Genomic DNA, 12,406 nt, shown 5'->3' with positions numbered 1-12,406 from the left:
GCATTTGGGCTGTACATTGAAATATTCTTGCTTATACAGTTCCGATAAACAAATGCTGAACAGAGTTCGGCTAATTTGAAATAGATTCCTTATTTAGACGATCACTTTTCTCTTTCAAAAAAAAAAAAAAAAAAATCTTACTCTGACCCAACAGACTTGTCGATGTCTTGCATTTGGTCTGCACATTGGGCTGCTTATACAGTTCCGATAACAAAATGATGAACACTGTTCGGATAATTTGAAAAAGATTCCTTCTTTAGACGATCAATTTTCTCTTAAAAAAAAAAAATCAAATCTTACTCTGACCCCAAAGACTTGTCGATGTCTTGCATTTGGGCTGCACATTGGGCTGCTTATACAGTTCCGATAAACAAAAGCTGAACAGAGTTCGGATAATTTGAAATAGATTCTTTCTTTAGACGATTTTTATAACCTCAGCCTGAGAGCAAAAAAAAAATCCATTTCAAAAAATTTAAATTTTGGTATGAAACGGTTAGAGAATCAGATTTCTTAAAAAATTTTACGGACCTTGGTAAAAATTCTGTAAATTTCGAGTGGAAATTAAATTTACCACTATAATGTTGAATGTATATTAATTTCTTTTATGGTCCCTGGCGTATCTTCCAAATGATGTGGCTGTAATTAGAGATTTCGGGTTCTTAATTCATAGTTCCAATCTGTAGGCCCCCAAAAAATATTCACATTTTTAGAATCTTGAATCGTCTCTGGTTGTAATCGGCTAGTGATATATTTTGAATTGAAAATTGTACATCACGCTAAGTTTATTGTTCGCAAAAAACACATGTTGTCGGATAAACGACATGAAATGCTTCTTAAATTTTGAATTGATTATTTTTCATGAAAAATAGAAAAAACTGAAATTAATTAAAAAAACTAAAAGAAAGAGAGGTGATAAGCCTAGTCTTTCGAAATAAAAAAAATACAAGCAAAAATAAAATTACCAAAAAATAATACTTAATTAAAACACAATATTAAAATGGCAACCGACGCTGAAAAAGGTGAAAAGGAGGAGCAATACGATATCCAATACGCCGAGGAGTATATTCTAACGGATATCGAAAAATCATTTATATTGGCAGCGGAGCGTGGTGATCTTGCTGGTGTTAGAACGTAAGTAATTTGTGTAACATTCTTTAAAAAATCCACGCCTTATTTGACTATTGAAAAAATATTCTTTAGAAAATCCACGCCTTATTTGACTATTGAAAAAATATTCTTTAAAAAATCCACGCCTTATTTGACTATTGAAAAAATATTCTTTAAAAAATCCACGCCTTATTTGACTACTGAAAAAATATTCTTTAAAAAATCCACGCCTTATTTGACTATTGAAAAAATATTCTTTAAAAAATCCACGCCTTATTTGACTATTGAAAAAATATTCTTTAAAAAATCCACGCCTTATTTGACTATTGAAAAAATATTCTTTAAAAAATCCACGCCTTATTTGACTATTAAAAAAATATTCTTTAAAAAATCCATGCCTTATTGGACTACTGAAAAAATATTCTTTAAAAAATCCACGCCTTATTTGACTATTGAAAAAATATTCTTTAAAAAATCCACGCCTTATTTGACTATTGAAAAAATATTCTTTAAAAAATCCACGCCTTATTTGACTATTGAAAAAATATTCTTTAAAAAATCCACGCCTTATTTGACTATTGAAAAAATATTCTTTAAAAAATCCACGCCTTATTTGACTATTGAAAAAATATTCTTTAAAAAATCCACGCCTTATTTGAATATTGAAAAAAATATTCTTTAAAAAATCCACGCCTTATTTGACTATTGAAAAAATATTCTTTAAAAAATCCACGCCTTATTTGACTATTGAAAAAATATTCTTTAAAAAATCCACGCCTTATTTGAATATTGAAAAAAATATTCTTTAAAAAATCCACGCCTTATTTGACTATTGAAAAAATATTCTTTAAAAAATCCACGCCTTATTTGACTATTGAAAAAATATTCTTTAAAAAATCCACGCCTTATTTGAATATTGAAAAAAATATTCTTTAAAAAATCCACGCCTTATTTGATTATTGAAAAAATATTCTTTAGAAAATTCACGCCTTAGGATGGCCCTTGGATTTTTTTTTTTTTTTGTAAACTCAACGCCTCAAATGGTAGTTATGCCTAAAAGTAGGCAACACTTTTTAATTATTGTCACCATTTCTTGTTCTATTTATTACATTTATATTTTTAATGCTTTCCAGAATCATTCACGATAACAAAAACAATGCCAAAGAATTCAACATCAATTGCAAGGATCCGATGAATCGTTCGGCTTTGATTTCGGCTATTGAAAATGAAAATTATGATTTAATTATTTTGTTGCTTGAAGAGGGCATAGAAGTGGGGGATGCTTTGCTGCATGCCATTTCGGAAGAGTATGTTGAAGCTGTTGAAGAACTACTGCAATGGGAGGAACAAAATCACAAGGAGGGAACACCCTATGTAAGTAGTAATGCAGTCAGTCATCTATGCAACTACAAAAATATGTGGCAAGTTTATTTATTTTGCACATTTTCTATTTTTTTTTTTTTTTGTCAAACAGAGTTGGGAGGCTGTGGATCGTGCCAAATCAACATTTACACCGGACATTACACCCCTCATATTGGCTGCACATCGTAATAACTATGAAATTCTAAAAATTCTATTGGATCGTGGTGCCACCTTACCAATGCCTCATGATGTCAAGTAAGTTTTTGTGTGTGTGAGTTCTCGGAATTTAGATGCGACCTAGTAATTTAGCTGGTCCACTAAAGAAATGACACGTCCATGTGATGATATGTATCGAATGAAACTAGTAGAGAAACGTGATAGTCATAGTCAAAGTAGAATATGTGAATGGGTCCATGTGTACGCAGGGCAAATATTCATGTATACATAGTTTGGACATAAAACTGAAAATTCTTTTGTAAAGATGGTGTCATTTGTTTTGTGACAAAATGCCAGGTGAAATATTTGAATAATCTGTGTATCTGCTAATGGGGTCACGATATGTATCGCTAAAATGTTAACTATTAAAAAGGTCAAATAAGTAATCAAATGTTATTGCGTTGTCAATGAATTGCATTTAATTTAGGTACTATGGGGCGTATAGTTCTTAAAATGTATCTCATACGACCTCTATATCTGATAACATAAAACAAATTAATATGACATTGGTACCCCAAACAACCCACTAGCACTATTCAAAATTTATATTTTAATTAAGTATTCCTCAAATACTATAATGCATTTAAAAGTATTGGAAGAAATCCAAGACTTGAAAAAAATATTAAACATATATAGTCCACCAAAGACTCAAAGTTAAGCCGATTGGGACAAAATTTTGCACAACGTACTAAAGTTACTATAACATAACGTGTGTAAAGTTTTCTTGAAATCTTTTCAGATTTGGATATAGCTCCCAAGGACCCAAAATATGACCGATAGCAACACAATAAAATGAAATTAGTATAACCTATCCTGTGACAAGTTTCTTTGAAATCGATTCATATTTGGATATAGCTTGCATATATTCTAAGCAAATGGTGCACCAAACTCCTCATGTTTGTCAGATTGACATGCAATTTTGCACAACGTACAAAATTGAGCATAGAATGACGTAGTTGCATTTTGTAGAAGTACACACATAGCTCAACGGATGTCCGATTGATTTTTGCTTGAAATGGATTGATCTAAGTCAGTTCATATTTTGATAAAGATAGTATATTTTGGTTCATACAATTTGATGTTAATGGTCCTTCAAAAATGCTATGTCTGTTGGGATGCATCTGTTTAATATACCCATAGTGGTGAAGGGTATTATAAAGTCGACCCCGTCCGATTTTACTAATTTCCTAAATCAGTGTGGAAAGTTTTGTATCTAAATACCTTCCTTAACGCTAAATATTAAATCGGTAGTTGCTTTTATATAGGGGCTAGGCCGATATAGTCATTCTAGAACCTGACATTCTAGTTTTTTATCTCGATATCCTTCAAAGGAAGATTAATTACAACAGATAGAAAAATTGTATAAACGGACCGTTATATGGGGGTTACCAGAAAAAGTGGGCCTTTACTTATAATTTTTTGTGGAGACATTTATTACCTAATAAGAACCCAATCTACCAAATTTCTGCGAATTCGGCTGATAAACGCGCTCAAGAACCCCAAAATACCGAAAATTGGGGGGTACCCTTATATGGGGGCTACCAAAAAAAGTGGATCTATACTTATAATTTTTTATGAAGACATTTAGTACCCAATAACAATCCTATGTACCAAATTTCAGCGAATTCGGCTGAAAAACGCGCTCAAGAACCCCAAAATACCGAAATTTGGCGGGTACCCTTATATGGGAGCTATGCCTAAACGTGGACCGATATATCCCATCTTCGAACTTGACCTGCCTGCAGACAAAAGACAACCCTATGCAAAATTTCAGCACCCTATCTCAATTCCTTCAGAAGATAGCGTGATTACAACAGACGGACGGACGGACATGGCTAGATCGTCTTAGAATTTTACCCCGATAAAGAATATATATACTTTATAGGGTCGGAAATGAATATTTCGATGAGTTACAAACGGAGAGATTTGCCACGTAATAAGCACTCAAAGTACCAAATTCGGTTGAAAAACGCGCTCAAGAACCCCAAAATGCCGAAAATTGGAGCACCTCTTATATGGGGGGCCTATCCAAAAAATGGGACAATATTTTTGTACTCAATAAGAACTCAAAGTAATAAATTTTAGACAATTCGGGGAAAATACGATCAAAACCACGATAATACTGAAAATTTGGGGTGCCTTTGTATTGGGGCTAGCAGAAAAAGTGGATCTATATTTATAATTTTAGTAGAGAAATTTTGGTACCCAATAAGAAACCAATGTACCAAATTTCGGCGAATTCGGCTGAAAACGTGCTTAAGAACCCTAAAATACCCAAAATTGGGAGAGGCACACTTATATGGGAGCTATGCCTAAATGTGGACCGATAGAGCCCATCTTCGAACATGACCTGCCTGCAGACAAAAGACTCTATCCAAAATTTTGGCGATCTATCTAGATCGCCTGAATCGTCTGAATACAACAGACGGACGGAGGGACATGGCTAGATCGACTTAGAATTTTAGCCTTTATTGGGTCGGAAATGAATATTTCGATGAGTTACAAACGGAATAACAAAATTAATATACCCCCCATACTATGGTGTATGAAAACAATACATATATGGGTAATATTGCCAATTTTTTAATATTCCATTTTCAAAAAATCAGCTTTTTTGTTTTTTTGGCACATCAATGATTTTTGGTACACATATAGAGAAAAATGTTCTGACTCCGAAACCGTTCGCGATATAGATCTTCCTCCGTAAAATAAGAATATATTATAATAATCGCGATAAAGTTGCACGTCTTCGCGAAATATGAGAAAAATAAAAAAATATAGCAGATTACATCAATATTTTCATTACATTAATGACATATACACACCTAAAAATTAATTTAAAAATATCTACATAATCTAAACACCATGACGGATCAAATGATATCAAAATCACACAAGTCCGTGTAGCGGTTTGTAAATCACAGCGACAGCAAAACAAGATATTGAGGAAAAATATTGGTTTTCAGTTCGAAAAAATAATGTCATCATATTTATTTTTTTAATCTTATACATCTTATATTTCAGATAAAAATGTTGGGGTTATTCTGAAATTTTGCCCAAAATTTCACCGACAAATTTACATATATAATAATAATCACTTTTTGTGTATAAGTATACGCCTTGTGGATTTTATCAAGACCCTTCCGATAAATCTTGGGGTTCTATAAATAGGAATAAATCTTAAAATAAAATAATATTATGAAATATACATTTTAAATTGCGTCTAAATCGCGTAATTCTCAAAATCATTTGATGCGCATGCGGTTTCCAGGAAGTACTGAAGTTTATCTTCCAATCCATATATATTTTGCGAAATTTAATTTGACGGCTAAGATGTGCCACACGTTGCATTGAAGTACCCAAAAAATCGTAAAGCGCGAATAATTTCCGAAAACTCCATATGCCATTAACGCGCATCCGATTTCGGTGTGCACTTTAAAAAAATACATCGATCTATACTGATTTCGATGTGGTCCATTATGAACCATGGATGTGCCATGCTCACACTATTTTTGAGATAAATTGTGTACATCTCTCTTTCGGCTGAAGTTTTTAAAGTTCTCTTTTCGAAAAAGATCAAAATCCGTATAAGGTCATTTATTGAAGCGGAAATGATCCACAGAAAACGCAAATAAATCCGCGATATTGTCAAAAACATTTTTTTTTTGCAAATTTCGTGTTTTTGGAAGTTCCCGCCGTTCTAGTAGATGGAAGAAGATTTTATATCATCCGAAACGTAAAAAACCTTATTGATCGCGGGTACCCACATCATTCAGTTGACAGATCTAAAAATTTGGCCTGAAAAAATAGGTTTTTTAGAAATATGATCGCACAAATTTTCTGAAGCTGTACATACTACATACACAAAATACATATCAAATTACGCAGATTCGCGACTACAATAATCTTATAATCGATTGTTAGAAATTCCTGTTTGCGTATTAAAGCTAGAAGTAAAATTAAAAAAACAGCCAAAATCGAGCTTCAAAATGCCAGCATCATTTAAAGGTAGATGCTGTTAAAATTTTTAAAAATGATACATAAGGGGCGTAGTGCCCATTTTGTTGGCTTCTAGTTTTACTTTGACACGAAGACCGTGAAATGAGTGGCCTAGTCACAAATCGATAGAGAACATAAAAAAACTGGTCGCCTCAACCTGTTTTTATACATTAAAGTAGACACAGCTTCCACCAAAATAATGTTTGGAGGTCAATATCATGAACAGTTTGCAACGACAGATCAATTAACCCAAAACTATTCACATTTTTTCATATACTTAAGTAATTCCCGAGTTTTAAAGGGGTGAACCTCCGCTTCAGCTATGTTAAAAAATTGGCAATATTGTCCATATATATAATTTTTTTTTTTGAAGAGATTTGTTACCCAATAGGGACTCAAAGTACTATATTACAGACAATTTGGGCGAAAATGCGACCAAAAACCCAAAAATATTGAAAATGGGAAGATACCGTTGTATGGGGGCCAGCAGAACCTATGGACCTATATTTATAATTTTTAGTAGAGAAATTTGGTACCCAATAAGAACCCAATGTACCAAATTACTGCGAATTCGGCTGACACGCTCAATAACCCTAAAATACCCAAATTGTGGGTGTATCCTAATATGGGAGCTATGCCTAAACGTGGACCGATAGAGGCCATCTTCGAACTTGATCTGCCTGCAGACAAAAGACTCTATGCAAAATTTTGGAGGTCTATCTCAATTCAATAGACGGATGGACAGACAGACGGACGGACATGGCTAGATCGTCTTAGAATTTTACCCTGATCAAGAATATATACAGGGTTGCCCATATTCGACGGACCCATGTTTTTTTTTTAATCAAAGAAAAAAATAAAAATTTGGCGGTTGGCAACCAACTTTTCTGCCGGAATAGCGGCTATTTCTTCACGAATGTTGTCCTTGAGCTCTTCTACGGTCCTTGGCTTGTTAACGTAAACCTTTGACTTCAAATATCTCCACAAGAAATATCTCAAATCGGGCGAACGCGGTGGCCTGTCCAAATCACCGCTTTTCGACATCAAACGGCCCGGAAACAAATTCTTCAGAAAATCGATTGTTATGCGAATTGTGTGCGGTGGAGCGCCGTCTTGTTGAAACCAGAAATGCCTCATACGCTTTCGACGAATAATTGGCTTCACAAAATTGGTCATCATGTCGCGATAACGCTCCTGATTGATGGTAACAGCATGGCCATTTTCATTTTGGAAGAAAAACGGCCCAATGACCGTTTTCGCACTAACGCCGCACCAAACTGTGACTTTTTCGTCATGAAAAGGCACTTCTTGAATCTCCTGAGGATTTTCAGTGGTGTAAAAACGGCAATTTTACTTATTTACGGTCCCATTCAATGTGAAATGGGCTTCATCGGACATGATAATTTTGTTCCAAAATTGCTCGTCATCTTCGACCATTTCGATGACTCTTTGGGACCATTTCAATCGGCTTGTCCGCAGGCAACATTCTCTGCGTCAAATGAATTTTGTACGGGAACAAATGTAAATCAATGCGATTAATCCCTTGTAAAGTGGACCGAGCCATGCCCAACTTCTGAGAACGTCGTTTTTGGGATGTTCTTGGGAACCTCTCAACACTGGCTCGTACGGCAGCCTTAGAAGGCGCACTTCTCATATTTTTTAATGTTTTAAAAGCACATTGAGTTTTCACAATTGACCTCTTCTGTTAAATGTAAATTTCAACTATTTCAGAGCGCTCGCGTGGCGTGTATTTGTTCGTTGTAAAAATCTTGGACTGACACCAGATGGGTCCGCCGAATATGGGCAACCCTGTATACCCTCCATACTATGGCGAAGGGTATAAAAAAGGAACATTTTTTTTCTTTTTGAAAATAGTCCCAATTTAGATTAGGCGAGTTTACTTGCCGCAAGTTTTTATTTGCTAGAGAAAGGGCAAGTGGAATAGAAATGCAAAAAATTGCTCGTACCGACAATTTTCTCGCAATTCGTCTTGTGTATTTTATTTGTAGTGTAATTTCAGAAGAAATAATTCAATTCAGAAAATATATGTTTGCAACCGAATTGTCTTGTATAGACGCATGAAGCAAGTTCAAAAGAGAACGGTAAGGATTGCCGCAAGTTAACTCGCTAAATCTAGACAAAAAAACATATTTCTTCAAAAAGTCAAGCCTTGAACGAATTGTTTAATGGAAATCCACGCCTCTAATAAATAATTTTATAATTTTTTTTTTCTTAATTTTTTTGTCGTCATTAATATAGATTTTTTTATCCTCCAGTTCTCCATATGGAATATTTTCACATATTTGGTAGGAAATACATACACCAGCATTAGTACCAGATTTATTTCCTAACAACAAAAAAGTGAAACGAAACGAATTACAACATCCATTACTTCATCAAAAGAAAAAAAACATTGTAGGTCAGTTCTCTGGTTTGCATTTCTGATAATATTTTGTTAAAATTGGATTATCTGTTGCGGTTCAATGCTATCAACATACATACATATTTTGTCATTTTCGACACCAACATCAAATTGCCGCCATTTAGATATAGGGTGAGATATGGAACTTCAGGCTTAAAAAAACACAAAAGACCTTCCAACAAATGTTTGTGGGGGAGGTTAAAATGAAACCACCTAATGGCTATTAGGCTAAGTGAAAAAAACAACAGCAAAAAAAAATCCATAAAAAGCTAATTTTATCCTTGGTTGTTGTTAAGAAAGTGTAATGGCCTTATGGATGAATATAAATTGGATTAATTTTTTTTTTAGACCAAGAATAACTAGAGATTATTTTTTCATGTTTTTATATTTGTTGAAGTTGATGCATATTTTATTATCTTAAAAATATTTCGTGGTATCTTAAATCAAAAAAAATAAAAATGTTTTTGTTTTCTCGTTACAGATGCGGTTGTGATGAGTGTGTCACTTCACAGGAAACCGACTCGTTGCGCCATTCTCAGTCACGTATTAATGCCTATCGTGCCCTATCGGCTAGCTCTTTAATTGCTCTGAGTTCACGTGATCCAGTCCTGACAGCATTCGAATTGGCTTGGGAATTGAAACGTCTACAAACTATGGAATCGGAATTTCGTTCTGAATATGGGGTAAGGAAGAGAGGGAGAGAGAAACAACAGCAAACAAATAAAGAGATTACATAGCGAGATTGAAGCAAAGTTAACCTGTAAGGAAAGTAGTAAAGTCGGACTGGGCCGACTATATGATACCCTTCACCACTTTGGGTACATATGTATCCGAAAAGACGTCGCCTTTTTGAAGGAATTTTGACATGAAATTGAATGAACTTAAATATGTGATTTTTATATCTTTCTGGAACCTACGTTGTGTCAATCGGCCTAGCTGTGGATCTTTAGGGCACAATTTACTTAAAATCGGACGAAAATATATATAGGAGGTGTACACATCATTCTAGACGTAATTCAATACGCTATGCCAAAATTCGTGCAAATCAAATAATTTTCAGAGACTTTGGTGCACCATTTACCTAAAATCGGACGAAAATATATATGGGAGCTCAATCTAAATCTGTACCGATTTTCACGCGGTGCCAAATTTCGTTTACATCGAAAGATATATAGGTACTTTGGGGCCTTATTTACCTAAAATCGGACGAAACTATATATGGGAGCTATATCTAAATCCGGACCGATTTTCACGAAATTTACCACACATCGTTCTAGACTTAATTAAGTACGCTATGCCAAATTTCGTGCAAATCGAAATATATATAGGGACTTTGATACACCATTTGCCTTAAATCGGGCGAAACTATATATGGGAGCTATATCTAAATCCGGACCGATTTTCACGAAACTTAGCACACATCATTATATACCTAATTCAGTAGGCTATACCAATTTTCGTGCAAATCGAAATATATATAGGGACTTTGGTACACCATTTACCTTAAATCGGTCGAAACTATATATGGGAGCTATATCTAAATCTGAACCGGTTTTCACGAAACTTAGCACACGTCATTCTAGACCTAATTCAATACGCTGTGCCAAAATTCGTGTAAATCAAATGATTTTCAGGGACTTTGGTGCACCATTTACCTAAAATCGGGCGAAACTATATATGGGAGCTATATCTAAATATGAACCGATTTTCACGAAACTTGGCACACATCATTCTAGACCTAATTCAGTAGGCTGTACCAAATTTCGTCCAAATCGAAAGATATATAGGGACTTTGGTACCTAATTTACCTTAAATCGGACGAAAATATATATGGGAGCTATATCTAAATCTGGACCGATTTTTCCCAATTTCAATAGGGTTCGTGCTTGGGCCAAACAAATGAGCTGTGCCAAATTTCATCCAATTCGGTTCATAAATGCGACCTGTACTTTGTTTACAATTTAACATGGACAGACGGACGGACGGACATGCGTAAATCGACTCAGAAAGTGATTCTATGCATATTCTCAAAAGGAACCATGGGTCTATATCGATTATTTTTGCCTGTTACAAACATATGCACAATAATACCCTGTACCACAGTGTGGTGAAGGGTATAAAAATCCACTTCTATAGCCAGTTGTCCTGGAATCTGTTCCCCAACCAAATTGTACCAATTTTGGTACCATTTAGTACACATAAGTACGAATTTCCAATCCTGCACTCCAACAGAGAGGGTGAGGGTCACTTTTGGTCCAAATGTGACAGATAAGGCTGGGTTTTTGGAAATTCGTACTAGAACGGTACGAAAAGTACTAAAAAGTACTAAATGTGATACCATTTGTATTTGGCGAACCGGTAAAGCTAGAACTCTGAAATTTGGATTGGTGGTCGCTGATGGAGTATAGGATAGGTGTAGCAAAGGGTTTTTAGAAATTCGAACTATAACTATCCGAAAAGTACTAAAATGTACTTAATTTGGTACAAATTCGTAGCATGTGAATGGATAGAGCTAAAAACTTGAAATGTGGAATGCGAATTAGGGTTGAGATGTAGAGTCTATTTAAGAAGATGGTTTTGAAAGCGTGTACTCATGTGTATGAAAAGTACTATATGGTACTATATTTGGTACAAATTTAATCTATATTAATCTATACTAATAAAAGAGTAAAGTGATTGACTGACTGACTGATTTAACGATTCATCAAACGCCCAGACGAAACCGCTGAAGCTAGAATCTTGAAATTTTAGGTGAGTGTCACTTTTGGTCCAAATGTGACAGATAAGGCTGGGTTTTTGGAAATTCGTACTAGAACGGTACGAAAAGTACTAAAAAGTACTAAATGTGATACCATTTGTATTTGGCGAACCGGTAAAGTTAGAACTCTGAAATTTGGATTGGTGATGGAGTGTAGGATAGGTGTAGCAAAGGGTTTTTAGAAATTCGAACTATAACTATCCGAAAAGTACTAAAATGTACTTAATTTGGTACAAATTCGTAGCATGTGAATGGATAGAGCTAAAAACTTGAAATGTGGAATGCGAATTAGGGTTGAGATGTAGAGTCTATTTAAGAAGATGGTTTTGAAAGCGTGTACTCATGTGTATGAAAAGTACTATATGTTACTATATTTGGTACAAATTTAATCTGTACTGATAAAAGAGTAAAGTGATTAACTGACTGACTGATTTAACTATTCATCAACGCCCAGACGAAATGGCTGAAGCTAGAATCTTGAAATTTTAGATGAGTGTCACTCATGGTCCAAAGGTGGCAGATAAGGCTGGGTTTTTGGAAAT

General features: G+C 34.5%; 1 protein-coding gene across 1 annotated transcript in view; it reads left to right on the top strand.

Moving 5' to 3' along the window:
* The first annotated feature begins 996 nt into the window (after nucleotides 1-996).
* LOC133327393 (transient receptor potential protein-like) overlaps nucleotides 997-12,406 on the top strand; it is a 31,528-nt gene continuing 20,118 nt past the window's right edge. Inside the window, exons 1-4 of the mRNA XM_061535952.1 lie at nucleotides 997-1,131; nucleotides 2,241-2,481; nucleotides 2,582-2,724; nucleotides 9,588-9,789. Coding sequence (XP_061391936.1) covers nucleotides 998-1,131; nucleotides 2,241-2,481; nucleotides 2,582-2,724; nucleotides 9,588-9,789 — 720 coding nt within the window. The 5' untranslated portion in view covers nucleotide 997. The remainder of the gene's footprint in view (nucleotides 1,132-2,240; nucleotides 2,482-2,581; nucleotides 2,725-9,587; nucleotides 9,790-12,406) is intronic.

Source organism: Musca vetustissima, unplaced genomic scaffold (genome assembly GCF_032173495.1).
Source record: "Musca vetustissima isolate MV318-11 ecotype Yass unplaced genomic scaffold, APGP_CSIRO_Mvet_v1 utg10925, whole genome shotgun sequence".
Taxonomy (NCBI): Eukaryota; Metazoa; Arthropoda; class Insecta; order Diptera; family Muscidae; genus Musca; species Musca vetustissima.
This window is presented reverse-complemented; position numbering and strand designations above follow the sequence as displayed.